This window comes from Apteryx rowi, unplaced genomic scaffold, assembly GCF_003343035.1.
Source record: "Apteryx rowi isolate R43461 unplaced genomic scaffold, aptRow1 scaffold_2, whole genome shotgun sequence".
NCBI lineage: Eukaryota > Metazoa > Chordata > Aves > Apterygiformes > Apterygidae > Apteryx > Apteryx rowi.
Window position 1 is genome coordinate 9,528,613 of NW_020448307.1, and position 19,818 is coordinate 9,548,430.

Genomic DNA, 19,818 nt, shown 5'->3' on the forward strand with positions numbered 1-19,818 from the left:
GGGCGGGCGGCACCGGCGGCCGGCTCAGCCAATCAGCGCGCGCGTCCGCCCGCCGCGCCGGGGCGGGCACGACGGCGCCCCCTGGCGGCGAGGCGCCGGCGCCGCGGCCGCCCCCTCCCGCCCGCGAGCAGGGACGGAGCCGAGTCCGGCGCAGGCTCTTTATTCCCGCACCGCCAAGCCGCGGCCGGCCCCGGCTCAGAGCCAGTCCCGCTGGCCGGGGCCGGGGGCCTCCCTGCTCAGCAGCCGGACGAGCTTGGCCTTGAGGTTGCTCTGGGGCTTGGGCCCGGGGCGCCCCGGGGGCTCCTCCTGGGTGCAGCGCCCCGCCGGGCCCCAGCGCTGCTCCGGGCCCCCCCACACCGGGGCCGCCGCCGCCGCCCGGTTGTCGTAGATGGGGCCTGCCTCGCCGCTGTGGCCCTCGGGGGCCTGCCGGTACCCCAGCTCCCACTGCCCTTCCTCCTGCTCCTCCTCCGCGGCGGGCCCCAGCTCCGCCGCAAAGATGTTCTCGTAGAGGTGCTCGGCGGCCGGCTTCCCCGCGGCCCAGGGCTGGCCGGGGCCCGGCTGCCCCGGCCCGAAGGGCGGCTGCTGGCCCCGGGCGATGGAGGCGTAGATGATGGGGCCGGTGCCGTCGGGCTCCGGGGGCGGGAAGCGGAGGAGGCCCAAGGGCGGCTGGGAGCTGGGCTGCGCCCTCCCCGCGGCCGGTCCAGCCGGCGGCTCCTCCGTGCCGGACGCCCGGGGCTGGGGCTCGGTGCCCGGGGCGGGAAGCCGGGTCTCCGGGATGTCCTTGCCCTGCTGCTGGCAGGCGATGGCGGCGGCCACGGCCCGGCAGAGCTCCGGGGCCCGCGGGGTGCTGAAAGTGAAGGTGCCCTCGCCGGAGTCGCTGCGGCGGCCGGCCTCGAAGGAGAAGACGGTCTGCAGGGCCAGAGGGCAGGGTGAGGGGCTGGCACCCACCTCACCTGCCCGGGGGAAGCCGGAGAGCGGGGCAGCACCTACCTGTTCCTGGCCAAACTTGCGGAGGAAGGGGTAGGGCCAGGTGAGCAGGGGCTGGCGGGACTGCGGGTCCTTCAGCGTCAGGCTCTGGGGAAGGACTGCGAGCATGTAATGCCCATGCAGGCCGCAGCGGGCGGCCGCATCCGTCCTGAGCACCAGCACCAGGAACTCGGTCACTGCGGGAGCAGAAGGGTGCTGGGGTCAGCCCTGCCGCACTGAGCCGCTGCCTGCCCCGGCCCCATCCACCACCCCGGCCCACGGCACATACGGTCCTGCCATGAGGAGTAGAGGGAGTTCTCCTCCATGTGGACGTCGGGGCTGGGCTGGGTCGTGGAACTGCTCTGAGGCGCCTCCTTTGCACCCTGAAACAGAGGGGTGTGAGTGTGCCCCCCCCGGGGTACCCTCGTCCCGCAGCTCGGCCCTGGGGCTGCTCCGAGCACACCATGGTGGCACACCCTCCATCCCGAGGTGATGGCCCCCACCTGCCCCCAGCACCCAGGAGCACCCCCAGCTCACCTGAAGGGTGAGCAGGGCAAGGGGGGTCCCAGCTGTGCAGCCTGCCCACCCCGCCGCTCCGCTCACCCCGAATTCGTGGTACCTGGAAAGCCAGCTGGCAGAGCTGCGAGATCCACTCATCCCGCTGCTCGGCTGCCAGCACATAGCTTTTCTCCGTGGTGTTGAGGTAGAAGGCAGCGGTGGCTTTGGGGCAGCTCTCGGTGCCGACAGGCCCCACGGAGACGCAATCCGAGAGGCGGATCACCCGGCGGGCGCACCTCCGCAGGGAGGACTGCTCCAGTGCCATGCCGTCATCCCGCACATCAAACTTCTCCATCCGGGCCACGCCGGACGGGCTGGCAGCAAAGAGCTGCGCTCGCATCTTCCTCCAGCACCTCTGGGGTGCGGGAAGGGCACAGATGAGGGGGAAAAAGGTCAGCAAAGAGCCGCCTGCTGCATCTTTGCCAGCGCTGCCCTCCTTACTGCATCCAGCATGGTAAGGGCTCCAGCCTGTGCCTGGCAGGACAGGGCGCACCGGGCACAGGCGATGCCCTTCCCGCAGACTCGGCAAGGCCAGGGAAACCGCGCATGCTGGGGGAGGACGTAGCGAGCAGGGGCCTGCACAGGTCCCCCAGCACCTGCAGGCCAGGCCAGGCCCAAAGCCAGGGCTGCCGGCTGCCAGGTCGGCAAGGTGGCCAGCCTGGCCCTCCAGCAAGCTCGGCTTCGCTCGCCCGGTGAGTCACACTTGCCCACTCGCATGCTTGCACGCTTGCCCGGTGAGTCACGCTCGCCCTCGGCTAGGAAGGGAACCCAGGCATCCTGCTCTCTGGTCCCTGCTGCAAGCGCTAGCCTGCCGCTGCTGCAGCTGAGCTGTTTTCAGGACAGACCCTGATGCAAATTAAAGCCATTTTGAGCTGCTGGGGCTCCTGCAAGCAGCCTCACACCTACCAAGCACAGCTAGTGCCTGCAGCTAGCAACCCGCTTCCTCCCAGGGGAGGCTCTGTGGTACCCAGCACCTTCCCGGCCTGTCATGGGATAGAGGGGGTGCTTCCACCCACACGCCTCAAGGGCACAACAGGGCCTCCACCCCAGCGAAACCAACGCAGCCCAGCCCAGCGCCCAAAATACCCGCCACCGTAGGCCCACCTGGGTCCTATACGGCAGGGCACCGGCCTCCGCTCACATGAGGGTCTGCCCGCTGCAGCTCTAGCGCTCAGCTCACGTGGGCAGGGAGACCAGAGCAGCTCCGTGGGAGCGTTGAAGGCACAGTCGTGGCCCAGCAGGTCCCCTGAGCACAGGGAGGGCTGTCTGCGCCCCGCGGGCTGCAGGAAGGGGCACAGCCACCCTGCTGAGGCAGTGGGGATGCTGGGCACGGCCAGCAAGCTGGTGGGACCTGCCTTGTAAGCACCATCTCACAGCTCCATGGGGCTGGTTCAACCCTACCAGGACTCTGCTACCACAAGGCACCGTAACGTGCCCAGAGGGTTTCGACGCTCAGTGCCCATCCCCAAGGACCCAGCACAGAGCAGCTGGGCAGCAAGTCCAGCCCTGCGGCTGGCTTTTCCCACAGCACTGCCCCCCACAGCCAGGCTCTTTGAAGGCTCAGTGCACAGCGACTTCCCACACGTGGTCCCGCCACCCCCATGTGCTGTGAGGGGCTCCCACCCCTGCTGCCCCACTTGCACGCACTCACCGGAGCTGTGCCTCATTAACATACGTTTATTGTTTCACTGCGAATCGCATGGTGATCAAGCGAGGAGACAGACCCTGTACACGGGGGTCAGCGTGAAGCAGCGGCCTGCTCGGGTGAGTCCCCTCAGCCATGGGGAGAGCCACCTCACCCCACTGCTACGGCTACAGAGCCCAGGGCCCTCTCTGCCCAACCCAAGGGGTCTGGCTCAATCTCTCCCCTTCCTAAGCTGCGGAGAGCCCAGTTCCCCCATCCGGTGAGGGCCTCCCCCAGCACCTAGTGTCAAGGCAGAACAGGGCAAGACAGTGCTCTGCATCCCACCCCAAATCCACCCTCCGCCTTTTACCTTTCCAAATTTGCTGTGCTGCACATAGAGGATCCCATCCTTCACAGGTCTCTCCATGGGCACAGCACTGCCCTTGCAGCCGGTGCAAGGATGTGGGACTCAGACTATCATCAGCAGAGAAATGTGACGGCTGCAGCTGAAGCAACTGCATGGGGCAGACTTCCTTTTCTCAGCAACTTCCCTTTTTTGGTGTGTGGGATGAGGGGCAGGCTGAGCCACCGGAGGTGTCCATCCTCCCTCCCCCTCAGACAAGGGCAGTGGGGCAGAACGCACGCAGCAAGAGCACAGGAAGCTCCTAGGGGACTGCTTGACATGAGCACAGCGTGCTCTGCCCAGCCCTGGCTGCATCAGGGCACAGTTGGGGGTAACAGAAACTGCCCTGGCCAGAGAACAGCAGAAAGGGGCAGCCGCCAGCTGAGGGTGCACATGAGCTGGGGAGAACGTCCCAAAGGAATCCAGGGGCTTTTGGAGGGGAGCAACATAAGACCCCAGCCATACCACCATGGAGAAGCTGAGTAGAGACAGCAGGCAGCTGGCTGCAGAACAACCACCCCACAGGCACCACTACCTGCTTGCCCAACGCTTCACACCAACACACCGCTGACGTAATGGCTGTTGCAGCACAGCTCTTCACGTTTCCTCCTAGAACAGGAGCTTCGTCAGGCTGAGCTGGCAACAGTCCTAGTGGCCAAATACCTGGAAAAGGGGCCACAGCAGTGCAGGACAGGCCTGCAGTCCAGGGCTGGTCTGGGCTTTGGAAAGTGAGGGCAGCTGGGGCAGCACAGTTTGTCCAAAGGGAACCAAAGCGCAGCCCTCTGTCCCAGCCTGGGTGGAGGCAGCGCTGGGCAGCATCGTCCGCAGGCTAGAAGTCCATGGAGCTGTGGGCCAGGTAGTCCTTGCGGCCGATGTTGCTGACTTGCTTTGTCTGCATCGCCTCCAGCTTGGGGCAGTCGGTGATGCGATGGCCCAGGCCGCCGCAGAAGGCGCAGCCCCGTTCGCCTGCAACGTGAGGAGCAAGGTCAGGCAGAGCCACACGGCACCAGGCAGGAGGGTGGTCCCCACCCCAGGAGCAGCGGGTGCTGCCTGCAACCTCCACCCTGTCAGCAGCACTGGGCCATCCATACAGCTGGGCAACACCAGCCCCGAGGCAGGTACCCCGGGGGGCAGCGAGGCAGGAACTGCCCTGGGAGCCTGAAGCGATGGGAGCTGGGGCTTCCTATTTGCAGCCCACGTCGCTCCAACAACCCTGCTGGAGCTCTTTATCCTTTGGGGCTTCTCACCTCCAATGTCCAGCATGGTCTCATCCCCGCAGTGCAGCACCTGGAGCACAGGAGGCACCTTCTGCTTCGCCTCCAAGAGCAGAGCCTTCAGATCCATGAGCACTGACTCATCTGGGGGCAGAGACACGGATCAGATGCAGCCCAAGCAGGGGCCCGAAACAGGGGTGCCCCGAAGGATGGCCTGCTGGCCATCTAGGCCTGCCGGCCATCTAGGCCTGCCGGAGGCAGGGGAGCACTGTCTTGCACCACCATCTCCCCTCCACAGGCCCTAACAACTAGGCCCTGCTTGCTTGGGAACACCACCACTGCCGAGGCAGAGGCAGCTCTCGGGGAAGCAAGTGACTCTGCCCCATCGCCTCGTACACCTGCAGCCCACCGCGCAGGCCCTCTAGGCAGCCCCCAGCCCAGCCCCACGCCATGTCTCACCACAGGCCTTGTTGATGAAGGTGGTAGCAATGCCAGTGTTGCCTGAACGGCCTGTACGCCCAATGCGGTGAACTGCAGAGAAACAGACAGGGTCAGGCCTGGGCAAACGCAGCCCAGGCAACGTGGCAGTGAGAGACAGCCCCGCCGCAGCCACTGCAAGGACAAGCACGCAGCCCTGCGGGCCTGCACCCACCCAGTTGTGCTCCCACAGTTCCCCCCACATGGCCCACTCCCCACCGTAATTCTCAATCTCCTCTGGCATGTCGTAGTTGATGACATGCTGGATAGCCGGGAAGTCCAGGCCCTTGGAAGCTACATCAGTGGCAACCAGGACATCTTTCTTCCCATCCCGGAAGGCCTCAATGGCTTTTGTCCGCTCCTCCTGATCTGCAATGGACCAGCACAGAAAATCAGCAAGGACAGAGCTCCCAGTCCTATTGAGTCCTATGGTCCCAGAGCCAAGCACCCCTCACGGCCCAAGCTCCCCCACTTGGAGCGAACCTACACATCCTTTCCCTAAATAGGGGAGCAGATGGACATGCAGATCTGTCACTAGCGGCATCCTAGACCTCCCTTGCCTCATCCACTGATGCAGAGAAAGATGCCTAGCTGGGTGCACAGAGATGCAGCTCAGCCCCAGGCACCTCACTACACTACAGACCCAGCCAGCCTTGCAGCAGGGGCCCGGCATGGGAAGTCCCAACCGCTCCCAGGCTCTGCCTTTTAGGCTAAGCCAATGCGCACACGACCCAAAGCTCTCTGTGGGCTTAGCTCTCCCCGGGATGATCATGGTGCCACCCAGCACTGCGGCAACACACAGCTCAGCTGATAGAAGCAGGTTGGCAAGGCGAGCTCCCCCATCCTGGCAGATACAGAGAGCAGGGCTCAGGGAAACAGCCCTGGAGACAAACGCCAACCTAGTCAACCAGGCACGTGCATCTGTGCACAAGGACCCAAAATGCATTTGAGAGCATATTTAATGAAAGCCACATGGGAGCCGCGCTGTGTTTGTACCTCCTATGCTAGTGAATGATGCCTTCACAGGCATGTCCCATCTAAAATGACCATGGCTGCTTCAAACTTGGCTGCTACCCTACTTTCCACCCAGGACAGGACACTCCTAGGTGCTCCTGACATTGCCATGGTCCTTCCTCAAACCACTGTGAACTGCTACGTGTTGGGACCTGCCGTACTCAGGTACCACAGTAGCAGGAGAAGGGTGAGACAAGGCAACATCTGTCTGGGCAGGCCCAGCCTGCACCTCCCGACACCCTTACAGACCTTTCCCTCCATGGATGGCCACAGCTTCCACACCCTTGAGCAGCAGGTACTCATGGATCGCATCAACATCTGCCTTCTTCTCCGCAAAGATCAGCACCTGCCACAGCACAAGCATCATGGAAAGAACAGCCCTTCTGCCTGCCGGTACTGCTAGGAACCAGCACAACCTCCAGAGAAACTCCCTCCCTCTTGCTGAACAGACAGAGCACGTGATAGCTCTGGGCCCAAGACTGTACACAGAGTATGGGTCACTTGAACGCCTACCCCCATACGCGGCTCTGCCTCGAATTTTGCCCTGCAACATCAACACCACGTCCCCACTGCCAGCTCGGGGACATGTAGCGAATGTAGCAGTCAGCTACATCCATGTCCCTAGGCTGAGGTGCACCCACACAGACCCAGACGTGCTGCCAGAGCAGCAGGAGCACACTACTCACAGGTGGCGGGGTCTTCTGCAGGCACTCGAGCAGGTACACCATCTTGGCCTCCTCCTTCACATACTCCACTTCCTAGGAACAAGCACAGGGACAGGTCAGGCAGACAACAGAGGGACTACTACTGGGGGGTATTGCATGGCTTGCTGGGAAGGGCTGCCAAGGAGGGCCAAGAAGTCCAGGTCTCTGACAAGGAGAAGTATCAAGCACCCTTGTGAACTGCGCTGGCCTCCCACACAGGCATAGAGGAGCACACAGCTACCTCACCTGCACAACGTCCAGGCTGGCAGCACCTGCTCGCCCAACGTTGATAGTGATGGGCTTCACCAGGGCGCTCTTGGCAAAGTTCTGGATCTTCTTGGGCATCGTGGCACTGAAGAGAAGGGTCTGCCGCTGGCCCTGCACGGGGATCATAGTGCAGGTAAGGATTTAGCACTCACCCAAATGGGCAGATGCAGGGACTGAGCCCCAGGGTAGGATGCTCGTATCATGCCAGCTCAGTACCTTGAAGTAGGAGAAGATGGTACGGATGTCCCCCTCAAAGCCCATATCAATCATCCTGTCAGCCTCATCCAAGGCCAAGTACCGGCAGATGTCCAAGCTCACCATCTTCTTCTGCAGCAAGTCCATGAGGCGGCCAGGGGTTGCCACCATCATGTGTACACCACTGTGGGACAAGAGAAGGCCACAGTCAGGCACTCAGGTTCCTGCCCCACACAGCAACATGAAGGGAAAGGCTCAAGGTGCAACTGTTCAGCATCCACACTCCCCACCCCAGAGCTCATGCTGTGGGCTGACAGGCCAGTAACACCCGCCCGGGCCCTCGCCTTCGCCCACCAGGCCACCTGGATGCCAGTTCTTAGTTCTCTGCCAGAAAAAAGAGCACAGCTCCAGCCCCCCACACTAAGCCTTACTGTTTGATCGTCTCCATCTGCTCCTTGACAGACATGCCCCCAATGCAGAGGGCACAGCGCAGTGGGGGCAGCCCGTCCTCCTGCAGCAGGCGGCAGTAGTATTCTATGATGCCGTGGGTCTGCCGGGCCAGCTCCCGCTGCAGACAGAAAACTGTTAATCCCCGCGCTCTGCTTATCCCCTCGCAGCTGCATCTGTTCCCACTGAGCATCGGTAAGAGCTTCCTGCCATGCTTCACTGCACCCCTGCAGGAAGGTGCCCCAACACACTCACAGAGGGACAGATGATGAGTCCATAGGGACCCTCTCGCTTGGAAAATGGCAGTCTCTTCTCCTGTTCCAGGCAGAACATGATAACGGGAAGCGTGAACACCAAGGTCTTCCCAGAGCCAGTGAATGCAATGCCGATCATATCCCTTCCTGAGAGGCTGTCAGAGATACAGGGCTGAGCGTGAGTGGGAACATCACAGAACGGCTCAGACCTGCAGGGCAGGCTGCGTGCAGGGTGAAGGGGGTTTCACCTATCAGCAGGAAAAGCACCCAGTTGATACCACCGGGTGGGCTGTAGGGAAGAGAACACTCCCCACACTGGGACAGAGCACTCACATCGTGGGGATGCCTTGGATCTGTATGGGCGTTGGCTGCTGGATTCCTTTTTTCTTCAGGCCCCTCAGGATAGCTGTCAGAAAACAAGAGACATGCAGGTTCGGAGACTGAAGTTTTCCTCTGCTTTCCTCCTAGTTCATTTCTCAGAAGCAGCTCTTGCACCAGTGATAAATACACTCCAGGCCAGCAGCTGGACACCTTAGGAAACACAGCTACTATCTTGAATTTAAGCTGTGATTTCACTAACACAGTATTAAAGATCTGCCAGCTTTGCTCGCCAAGGTGAGTGTCGCAGGAGAACACTGCTCCGCTGCCCTGCCAGCCACGCTCCCGCTCCCGGCCCACCTGCTGGAAACTTCATCTCCTTGAAGCTCTTGATGGGAGGGGGGATGCCCTCTCCCTCCACGAGGATGTGGTACTTCTTGCGCACACGATCGTGTCGTGCCTCTGACATGCCCAGGATGTAACGAGGCGCTCTCCAGCTGGGGAGGCAACAGGGAAAGGTCACGGTGCAGAACGAGCCTGATGCTCCGCAGTCAGCGGCCCCAGCCAAGGCCCCAGGGAACTCCCAGGCTGGCTCTGATGCTCCACTAGGGAAAGCAGGTGACCCCACGGGGCTTCACGGCACAAGCATGTGGGAGGATCCAAGCCTGGCCCATGCATTTAACATTTCCCCAGAGAGCGAGTAAGAAATCCCAAGCCAACAACTGAAAACAGTCCAAGGATGATGGACGTAACATGCCAAAATCTTTTGGACACGTCTCACTTCATCAGTTCCCTGCCACTGCAGGGCCTTGAGCACTGCTGGCTCCTTGGGCTCTCACAGTCTCCTCCTCTAGCTTAGTCTTCTCCAAGAATTGAAAATCCAGATCAAGTCTTCAAGCCTAACACAGATGTACCCTAGTAAAGCTTACTATATCACCATATGTAAAATAACATCCAAAACGACCAGATAGTCTTTGATCTTACAAACAGGGATAAGAAACCAGTCAGTGCAGCACAAGAAGAACCAGTGGTCACAGAGCAGCACTCTACCTACTAGGCTGCATAGCTTGTAGTTCTCTTCAGCTGCAAGGAAGTGGTGTTTTCAGAAAGACAACATCTGTATTGTAGAACATACCTGGTTTTAATAGGATCATCATACGTGATGCCCTTTGCCATCTCCTTCACCGACATCAAAGCTGCAAGAACAGACCCAACAAGATCAGTGCAAACTATCTATCTCCAGACACATGCCACTTCACCAAAGCAGTACTTGGGGGAAAGGTTTGGGGACCATGCTCAGAGACGGCTGAAAAACAGCAGTACGCCAGAGAGCACTTCTGGGCACAGCAATACTAGGTGCTGCAGGCCTGGTGTGTCTAGGGGCCAGCAATGGCAAAGTCTTAAAATTTAAGTCAAACAGTCAGCTACCCATTGAGAGATCCTATTATGTCTTCCTTTCCCATCCCTGGGTGTAAATATCACCAAGCGTTGCAAGGCAACTGACAGACTCCCTGCTGTGGTGACAGCTCTAGAGACCAGCCTGAGGGACACAGAGCTCCCACAACTCACCTCGGCCCTCTGCCACACTCTCCAGGATCTTCTCCTCCTCCTTCAGCTGCTTCTCCTTGGCTGACTCCTTCCGAGCTGGGAAGAGTCAGGGAAACAGTTAGAAGGTTTCAGTGCCCCGGAGCCACCCAGCCCTCCTGCCAGCTGTTCCCCTACCTTCTGCCTTCTCTTTGAGGTGCTGGTGCTGATCCAAGAGGCTGATGTTGGACTGGGGCCCCAGGGGGATATCATCCTCGTCGCCCCGCTGCTCGCTCCCGCTGTCCCGCTGCTCCTCTTCTGACACCACCTTCCGCCGCATCTGCAGCAGCTTCTGCAGCTGGAAGAAAGGGGGGCGGGCAGGGGGTGGGAGGGAGCCCGCACCGCGACGGCAACGCACGGCCTCCCCTCGGCCGGCCCTGCCGCGGAGCCCCTCGGAGCCCCGTTACCATCTGCTGCTTGCGCTGCTTGACGGGCACATAGGGCACATAGTCGTCGTCGTCCTCCCCGGACAGGCCCGACGCCTCCGACGCCTCCTCCCGCTGCCTCTGTGGGGACACGCGAGGTGAGGCCGGCCCGGTGCGCAGCGGCACGACCCGGCCCGGCAGGGCGCAGCGCGGCGCCGCGGGGCCGCCCAGAGCGGAGCGGGCCCGGCGCGGCCCCGGCCCGGCGCGGCCCTACCTTCCTCTCGGCCGCGGCCTCCATGGCGCCGTCTCCACGCAACGGCCGCGCCGCCCCGGACGCAAATCCCGCGCAGCGGAAGTGCCGGCCGCGGGGCGGGCGCTGTCGCTTAGCAACGTCCCCGCGCGTGACGGAAGCCGGAGGTGGGGATAGCGCCCGACGGGCCGCCTCGAAGGCCAAACTTAGCCGCAATACGCGAACGACTCCCCCCCCCCCCCCAACACCTCCTGAGTGGGCACGGCCCTGTGGCGCGGGAACAAACCACCAAACAGCTGGGTTTAAATAAAATAAAAAATTAAAAAGTTCTTTATTGGGTCCAGCACGGTTCTTCCCCGCGGCGCAGGGAGCCGGGCGCCTGGGGGCGCAGAGGAGGGGGGGGATGGGACGGCAGGGCGGGCGCCCGGACGGAGGGACGGGCCCTGCGGAGGGGCCGAGCCCCGGGGGCCCCGCGGCCGAGGAGAGCACCGGCCCCGCGGTGGCGGCGAGCCCCGCGGCAGCGAGCCGGGGGGCCCCCGGGGAGCAAGGCCCTGCAGGGCGAGGCGGGGGGCACAGTGAGGAGAGCAGAGCGGCCGTGGGTGGCGGGGGGCTGCCCCCCACCTCACTGGGCTGCACTCGAAGTGGTTTTCTTCAGGGTGAAGTTGGTCCAGTTCACGGCCACCTTCTGCCGCGTCTGCTTGGCAGAATCCAGACAGAACCTGGCCAGGGAGAGAAGAGAGCCCCAGTGAGGCGGGAGCTTCCCCACCAAAGGCCCCACCACAGCCACGACCTCCTCCACCGCCCCCAGCCCCACGCAGCCCCCGGGCAGGGCTCGCCACTGTCCCATCTGCAGAGGGTCCTTAGGGCCAGGTGCTCCCTCACCTCTTGAAATACTCCACTTCTCTGTCAGTCTCGTCCATCTCTACCCCATCTAAGTCCTTGGGCAGGAACACGTCATCTGGCAGAGCAGAGAAGCACAGAGTCAGCACAACACCACGGCCCCTCCGGCACTCGGCTCCCTCCGAGCGGAGCGGGGCAGGGCAGTGCCGTGCAAGGGGAACCCCCGCGCCAGGACAGAGCAGAGCAGAGGGGAAGGGGACAGCAGCTGGCAGGGAAAGGACCGACCGGTTACAGCACGGCAGGTGAGGAAGGGGTGCGACACCGCCCTGGGACCGGGGCAGAGCTCCCGGGACTCACCGATAGAGGTATTGGATTTCTCCACCTTGTTGCGGCTCTTCCTGCTTTTGCCCTTGGGCTGCGGGGAGCCCCCCAGGGCAGTGGGGTGAGGCAGCTGGCGGTCCCCAGCAGCTGGGGGAGGCAGCGGCACCAGCTCCGGCAGCTCCGCTTTGCCCTCACCCCTCCGGCCTTTCCAATCGCTGCTTCTCTCCTTCTCTGGCCTAGCGCTGCTGCAGCCCCAGGGCTGCCCCTTGCCGCTCTCCCCCGGCTCGGCACAGCCGCCCACCCGCTGCGGCTCCGGGGCGCTGGGCTTCGAAGGGTGCTTGGTTCCCAGCACCTGCCCCTTCGCACCAGGGCTCTCCAGCCTGGCCTGGCCACCAGGCACTGCGGCGCCGTCCCCCTTCTTCACCTGCCCGCTCTGCCGCTTGTTCTTCCGCTGCCGGCCCCCTGCAGGCACCTGCTCCTGCAGCTCCGGCCCCTTGGGCTGCGGTCCCTCCTTGGGCTCTGGGCTTGGCCCACCGCCATCCACAGCAGAGTCTGTGGCCTTGGACTGCACCCAGATCATCCGAGAGAGACTGGGCACAGCACTGAGGCGCTTCACCACGCCGTTCTCAGCTGCCGGGGCTGGCAGTGGCTCCCCGGACCCCTCGCCCCATCGGGGGCCCAGCTCGCCCCGCAGCAGCGCATGGCTCTTGGCAGGGCCCAGGCTGAGTGGGGCAAGGGCCAGGTCTATGTCCTGCAGGTCAGAGGAGCCATTGAGGTGGGAGAGCAGGTTCTTCTGCTCCAGGACAGCTGCCTTCTTGGGAAAGTCATTGACATCCAGGTTGAGGTCATAGACACTGAAGCTAGCCCGAATGGAGTCCTTGATGGTGTTCTTGATCTCCTGCAGCCGGCTGCTGAGGAAGCTGTTCACCCGCTCCAGCTCCAGCTCCGGCCACTCCAGCAGCTTCTCCTCGGCTGGCTCCCTGGCCTGGCTGGCTGCAGGGGCGCGCTCAGCCCGCTTCTGGGCCTCTGCCTCCAGCTGGGCTTTCTCCTTCTCCTGCAACACAGGTGCCATGAGGCTCAGATGGCCTGGGCCACTGAGCGACATGTGCAGGCCACAGCACTAGCTATGCTCTGGTCTTGCCAGGCAGCAAACCCAAGCGCCTATGCTCAGCCCGGCTAAGCAGCATCCTCCACGGCCCCCAGAACTATCACACATCCTCCACAAGCACCACAACAGCCACCACCTCGCACACTAGACACCAGTCTGGACATGAGGCCCCAGCAAACAGCGCACACAGGCTGTCACAGCATCACCTCTCTCCACCACGCACACACGGCGTTTGTCAGGGCCATGGCATGGAGCAGGTGGAGCCTGGACAGGGTGCACTGCCCTCTGCATGAACAGAGACGCCGGCAGCCCCCAGGGACCAGGCACCGGCTGTCACCTCAGGGGACAGGGGCAGCAAAGGACACAGTTTCAGAAATCAAATGGACGGAAACGAGGGAAAGCGAAGTCCTGCAAGGAGCCCCCAGTCTTGCCCTGACCTCCCAAAAAGGGGTATACAGGCCTCTGCCTTGCAGCCTGCCCCCCTGTACAGCCAGGCAGGGCACAGAGCAGTGCTTCCCTCCGCCCAGCCTCACCTTCTTCTTCTGCTTGTGCCGTGCCCGCTTGGCCGCCTTGGCACTGTTCAGGGGCTTGGGCTCTGTGCTGTTGATGTAGTCTAGCAGCTCGTCCACATTGCGGTGGTCTACAGCAGGCTCTCCCGAGCTGCTGCTGTGCCCTAGTTTCTGCGGCAGCTCCTCTTTCCTCTTCGTGAGGCGCGAGCGTAGCTTCTCCCGGATCTCAGCGTAGTTGCGGCTCGTAGGAGCGGCCGGGGGCTGCGGGATGTCAGAGCCGTCAGGCACACGAAGCCAGGGCGGCGCACAGGCAGTCCCAACTCCCACACTTCTCCCCCACCAAGCTACTCTACTGCTCCCTTCCCCAAGGTCCCAACAAGACAAACTCAGTGCAGCCCAACCAAACTGCTTTTCCCCAGGGAAGCCACAGGGTTTGGCTGGCCATGCCAAGGAAAGCCCCAGGGCTGGACAGGCAGGAAGCCACCGGACAGGAGCAAGGGGACCACTGGGCTGATGAGGCAGGATGGAAATGAATGGGTGGGTGCACATGCTGCCAGAGAAGAGTCACAGCCAGATCTGCAAGCAGGGCTGTTCTCATCTTCACACCCTCTACACAGAGGCTAACACTTCGCACCACAGAGCAGAGCACAAAGACCAGGGGTGGCTGTGGGCCAGACCCTCACTCACCGCGTTGTGGCCGAAGAACTCACAGTAGCAGCAGTCACAGAACTTCCCGTCTTTCTGGTTGGTGGAGGAGGAGGTGCAGGAACTGCGCTCTGAGCTGCTGTCCTCATCCTCCCCGAGCCCCTCATCCGCCTCGCACGGCTGCGGCGGGTGGCAGCTGGTACCGTTTGGGAATTTGTGCCCTTTGCAAGAGGGGTCCCTGAGGAGAAGGAAAAATAGGCAAGAGGTGAGCAGGAGCCGGTGGTCTCGCAATCACCCCACACTGTGTGCATAGGAACACCCCTCCCAGGGCCTGTGCCAGAGCAGAAGGATTTGCAGGGCAGACAAACCCCATCCCTTGCATCCTCCTCCAGAGGAGATGCCAGAGGAGCCCAGGGCAGAAGATGTCAGTAGCTCGTCGCCCCCCAGGATCTCTGGCACGCAGGAGGCTGACGCCAGAGCTCCAGAAAGCAGTGTCCCCCTGCAAGGCCACAAGCTGATTCCAGGGCAGGGAGGGTACTCACTGGGGGCGGCGGGTAGCACAGGTGAGAAACGCTGGAACTGCATGCAGCTGCCAGACATCCCCATGGGCTGGCAGGCCCGACTCCCACAGGCACAGACTACCCAGCTCAGAGACAGGGAGGCCAGGGCACGGCCCACAACGCCGTTCCTCCAGCTCCGGCTGGGGAGCGGGCTGGCCCTCCGCAGAGAGCGCTAATCAGCAGAGAGGGACCAGTGCCCTTGACTCAGCGTGCTCTCTTCCAAGGCACAGGCAGCCCAAAGAGGGCCAGGGGAGCAGGCGAGCAGAACCACAAGTCCACAGGCTTCATCTTCTTGAGGACCTTGGCTCAGTGCCACAGCTGCCCGACGCGTCTCACTGACAAAGGTCCTGTTGGCCAACAGCAGGTTGACCAGGCGGTTCCTTTGGGTCTTTTAGCTGGAGGAGGAGCAAGCACAGTCTCTTCTGCACCGCAGTACTAAAGGACAACCGCAGGGAGAAGACACGTGGGGAGAAAGAGCTTAAGCCTCAGAGACCAGGGGACTACGGCAGTGGATTCGGCCTGCAAACGCAGAGGCTCTCTGCATCGCCACTCCACAGCAGTTGATCCCTTGGCAGGGGAAAGCACATTTTGGGACAGGGGTGGGAGAAAGGGTGCGTTGTCCAGCAAGGAGAGGCTGGAAGCATGCAGGCTGGTCCACTCACCTGTTTGTGCTGGGCAGCTGGTGGGAGGCAGGAGGAGGGATGAGCGAAGTACTGCAGTGCCCGTTGCAGGGATGAGTGCAACCCGAAAGCGGAGGCGGCATCTTCAGCAGCGGCACATTGGCAGGGGGCAGGTGCGGGCTCTTACAGGAACCCGGGCTGTGTGAGACGGTGCCAGCAGGAGGGGACTCAGATGCTGGCTTTAGGGCTGCTGCCTGCACGCTGGGCGCAGGGAAGAGCGTAGCCTGTGGGGAGGTGCCCAGCGGGACACGTGGCGGGGAGCCGAAGGGCCCCGGATGGGCAGGCGTCTGCTTGGAGGGGATCAGCGCTGGCGGCTGGGAGGGGAGGCCGGTGGGACTGTTGGGAGGAGCAGTGAGGTCCGAGTGCTGATGATGCTCTGAGGAGTGGAAGGCCTCACCTGCAGATGGGCAGAAGCAGAGACGGTCAGACACCCCCTGCCCTGTGCAGGCCAAGGCCACACTCAAGAGCCACCCCTGCAGCCCCTGGCCACCTCGAGCCCAGAAGCACACAGGTCCCTTGGCACAAGATCCAGGCTGGCCTGAAGAAGGCCCAAAAACTCCACTGGGGCTGACAGATGCCCACAACATTACTCCTCAGCCAGGAGGCCGTGCTCAGGGGCCACTCCTGAGGGAGCAGGACAGAGAGCACCCAGCACTTTTGCACAGGCTGCTTCTCTGGGGGGCTCTCCCTACTTCCCCCCAGGCAGCAGGGCACCTGGGCCAGAAGCCACCCCTGCTTGCAAGGGGCCTCGATGTCCTACTGTCCCCCCACACTGGATTTGGCTCTGCCCCACGCACAGTTGAGCGAGGGGAAAGGTGCTGAGGCAGGAAGGGAGCACGGAGCAGCGGCTGGGAGGATCAGGCCAGCCCTGGCCCCGCGCGCACACACCTGGCGGGGTGGCCCTCCGGCACATGCTTTTGAACTGCTTCGGCAGCGTCTTGCAGAAGTCGAGTGAGGTAGGCAGAGGCGAGCCTGGGGCAGCGCCGCTGGACGTGGGGGAGGCCGCATGGCTGTACGGACAGGCCTTGAGCCCAGGCGCCATGGCAGGAGCCTGGCCGACGCACTCCGGAGAGAGAGCGAGGCCAGGATGCTTGTCACCTGAAAGGAAAGCGGAGCTAGGGCCTGCTTCTGCTCAACGTCTCCTAGTCACAGAGGAGAACGAGAAGCTCCATGGCCTGGCTGTCCACCCCTGCCCACCAGTCAGGTGCCTGCAAGGAAACAGGCTAAGCCAAGGCCCAGACAGAAAGCACCATTCAATCCCACAGCTGGCTTCGACTCACCTAGTGCAGCCGGGGGGGCCCCGAGGGGGCTGCCCTGCACAGCCCCATTGCTGTGCTGCGAGTTCCAGAGGCCCGAGAGCTTGTGAGCAGACAAGAAAGAGCTGGGGTCCCAGTCCCCTGAGTTCCCGTGGCACGAGGAGGAAGAGGAGGAGGAGGAAGAGGAAGAGGAGTGGGAGCCACCCCCACAAGACTGCGACTTGCAGGATGTGTGGGATAACGAGACCTGGCAAGAAAAACACAGTGTGAAGCTGCAGCAGGCTGGGAGGGGAGGTGGGAGACCTCGGTGCCCTGGCACCAAGAGCCCTCCGCTGCTCTCATGCGGGATCTTCCACACTGGGGCCCAGCGCACAGGAATTGCACCTCTCGCTGAAGGCAAACAGCTCGTGCAGCCCCCAGCGATGCCCCCAGCTCCTGGGGGCCAAGGCAGCACAGCCAAGCCTATGCCATGTGGCCATGTGCCTGTTCTGGACCCGCTCAAACCAAACCGGCCCAGGGTTAAATAAAGCCAAGCAGGAAACAGCCACTCTTCCCTTGAGCTCCACATTCGGACAGGCACTGCACCCTCGTCCCGTGCAAGACCGCTCTGGGGAGCCCCGGTGTAACAGCACGGAGCTGGCCCAGGAGGGATGCGGCGCAAAGCCCCGCCGGAGCAGGGCAGGCAGAGAGCCCACGGCACTGCCACCCTTGCCACGCCAGCAGCTCCAACGCAACGCAGGCTGCCGGCCAAGCCCCCACCCCATGCTCTGCTCCACCACACACCGCGCAGCCAGGTCCCTCCCGCAGGAGCTGGCTCCAGCCCCGGGGAGGGTGGCGAGGCCGCAGCGATCAGCGATGCGGAGATGCCCAAGGCACTCGGGTCTGAGCAAGGAGGAAACACAGGCACCCAGCTAATGCCATATGATGAGCAATACCACGCTGCCGTGGTCCAGGGAGCTATGACCCTGGCCTTCCCAACCACATCTCCGCAACCGCTTACCGCCAGGGCCTGCTCCTGCACCGCCCGCCGCTCTTCTTCCTCCACACTCTTCCGGCAGCTCTGGCAGATCCACAGCGGCATTTCTCCCAGGAGGTTTTGCACGAGTGTTGGCACAAAGTCCGGCGGCAGCCTCTCACCCGGGGAAACAAGCCCATTGTGGGATGGGCCTCCCCAGTCCTTGCGCTCCCGGTGGCACAGCAGGCAGCATGTCTGCACTGACTGGTTGGCGGTGGGCAGCACCTGCAGTGGGATGCACAGGCCACAAGTCACCCCAGGGCACGACCGGTCTCACGGCAGGGCGCATCCTGCTGCAGGGCACCAGGTCAACGCAGGTGCGGGGCAGATGGGGGAGCAAGTGAGGCCTTTGCCCCGGGATGCTGACATCAAATCAGAGGGTTTCTTGCAGGCTACATATGGGACTGCACTTTCTCCTGCTGCAACACAGCAGCCTCAGGGCTCCCCAGCTGATGCCAGTCCGAGATGCGCCAGCTGCCAGCATTTTCGACCCCCGGAAAGGCTACAGTATACTAAAGAGCCAGTCCCACCAACAGCCAGCAGCACGCCAGGCTGTGAGGCCACCAGCAGTTCCCGCTTGTATCTCCAGTACAACAAGACCAAGGGGAACACCAGGGCAACGCGGGACCTGCAGAAGTCACCGCACAGGGGCGCAGAGGGTGGGCCCCGCAGCCACAACCGCCCTTCCCTGCCCACCGCGGGCCCCCCGCCTCGCTACCCAAGTGCTGCGGGCCCTGCTGCCTGTCTCTTTGTTCTGCGCGGCCGGCGGCGCCGATGCGCTGGGGTGGGGTGCAGCCCCCGGCCCTCTTTGCGTTCTCCCGGCGCAAGGCGGCCAGCTCGGGGCTCGCTGCCTGGCACCGCAGCAGAAGGCCGCCCGCAGCCCGCAGGCTCACCGGAGGCCTGACAGCCGTGACGAGCGGAGCGCGGCGCTGGCGAGGGGGCCCCCATTGTCTGCCGCCGCCGCGGGCCCCGCGACAATGAGCCGCGCGTTTAACCGCTGCTGCGAAACAGATGGCGTCTCCGAGGCTCAAGGTGAAGCAAAGGTCAGAGGCCAAGGAGAGCAGAGGGAGGGAAGCTGCTTCCCTTCCCAGCCAGGCTGCCGCCGGGAGGAGGAGGCGGCTCCCGGGCCGCCCGGTGCCTCGCTGGGGGCAGACGCGGCCACCGCTGCACGCACGCAACGACGGCGCTCCCCCGCCCGCCGTGCACGTCCACCTGAAGCTGGGGCCCATCCCCCGGGCTTCCTCCCCGCAGGCGGCGGCAACCAGGCTCTTTGAGGGATGCCAGGCAGCACGGCACGCCGGAGGCAGCCCACATCCCATCCAGCAGATGCTCGAGTCACCTGCCATCACCCAGGCCCTGCAAGAGAGCCGGATCCTCCTGCAAGGAGGAGCTGTCGGAGTATCTCTGAAGTACAACCAAGCCACCCAGACAGGAGAGCGTGGCCCCAGGCCCTGGCTCTGTCCTCCAGGGAGCACATGGGCCCCTCGGGCAGACCACTAACATCCTTCTACACACACATGGAGCAAGGGGCACGCAGGCCCCGGGGCTGGCAGAGCCCTCGCGCTCCCACACACTGCTGAGCGCTGCTGGCCCTGTCCACAGACAGCAGCATGCAGCCGTGGCAGACAGGCTCACTTAAGGCTGATTCAACTTTCCGAGCAAGAGCTAAGCTCAGTTTTTTGCAATTGCTGTGAGAGGGCTCCAGCTCCCGCTGCGCTGGGGGATACCCACAGGTGAGAGCCCCCAACATCGCAGGCATCCGCCGGAGACGGCCTGAAGTCCTGCTGCAGCTCCTCAACATGCCCATGCCTGCACCCGCAACCCAAGGCCGCAGCCAGCTCAGCTGCCCTGCCCAGCGCGGGGAAGCCGAGCGCAGGGCCTGCCCGCGCGCCTGCGGGAGCCGCCTTGGCCCCGCGCGCGTCCCGGGAGTCAGCACTCCCACGGCTGCGAAAGGGACTCCGGCAGCCCAGGGCGGCCAGGCCACGCTGCTCGGGGGCACCCGCCGCCGTGACGCGCTCCTGGCCACGGCACGCTGCTCGGTGTCCTCGGAGGCCCTGCCAGGCGCTCTCCCGCCGGAGCGGGGACCGGGCTGTCCCTCTCCTGGGCATCGCTCCGGACACGCAGCCGCCAAGCCCCGGCGCTTTGGGCGCCGCCGCCGAGCCGAGCGCGCCCCGCACCTGCCAGCTGCGCTCGGGGACACTTGCGGATGTCGCAGCTCCCCGTCCCCCCCCGCAGGCCCACGGC

At 63.5% G+C, this 19,818-nt stretch overlaps 3 protein-coding genes across 4 annotated transcripts; all 3 read right to left on the minus strand.

Annotated features, from left to right (window-relative positions):
• Positions 1-144: 144 nt before the first annotated feature.
• DOK3 (docking protein 3) lies at positions 145-3,602 on the minus strand. Of its 2 annotated transcripts, none has more exons than XM_026063395.1 (5): positions 3,519-3,602; positions 1,586-1,879; positions 1,256-1,349; positions 991-1,163; positions 145-909 (listed from the first exon to the last, which is right to left on the minus strand). In XM_026063395.1, the coding sequence occupies exons 1-5, from the start codon at positions 3,573-3,575 to the stop codon at positions 196-198; spliced, it is 1,332 nt and encodes a 443-aa protein (XP_025919180.1). In that variant the 5' UTR covers positions 3,576-3,602; the 3' UTR covers positions 145-195. The 2 variants fall into 2 exon arrangements, with proteins under 2 accessions (XP_025919180.1, XP_025919181.1); XM_026063396.1 differs by lacking the exon at positions 3,519-3,602 and adding an exon at positions 3,176-3,251.
• On the minus strand, positions 3,182-10,753 carry DDX41 (DEAD-box helicase 41). Its single transcript, XM_026063394.1, has 17 exons — positions 10,665-10,753; positions 10,433-10,531; positions 10,164-10,323; positions 10,011-10,085; positions 9,577-9,637; positions 8,802-8,938; positions 8,457-8,529; positions 8,125-8,278; positions 7,854-7,990; positions 7,444-7,606; positions 7,207-7,338; positions 6,943-7,014; positions 6,506-6,602; positions 5,462-5,611; positions 5,225-5,296; positions 4,799-4,909; positions 3,182-4,517 (listed from the first exon to the last, which is right to left on the minus strand). The coding sequence occupies exons 1-17, from the start codon at positions 10,686-10,688 to the stop codon at positions 4,381-4,383; spliced, it is 1,854 nt and encodes a 617-aa protein (XP_025919179.1). The 5' UTR covers positions 10,689-10,753; the 3' UTR covers positions 3,182-4,380.
• Positions 10,754-10,947: 194 nt separating this feature from the next.
• FAM193B (family with sequence similarity 193 member B) lies at positions 10,948-19,324 on the minus strand. Its single transcript, XM_026063559.1, has 10 exons — positions 19,210-19,324; positions 17,560-17,846; positions 16,584-16,806; positions 16,192-16,401; positions 15,286-15,700; positions 14,106-14,301; positions 13,443-13,679; positions 11,838-12,855; positions 11,523-11,598; positions 10,948-11,359 (listed from the first exon to the last, which is right to left on the minus strand). Exons 1-10 carry the CDS (start codon positions 19,322-19,324, stop codon positions 11,263-11,265), a joined length of 2,874 nt encoding a protein of 957 aa, XP_025919344.1. The 3' UTR covers positions 10,948-11,262.
• Positions 19,325-19,818: the final 494 nt, after the last annotated feature.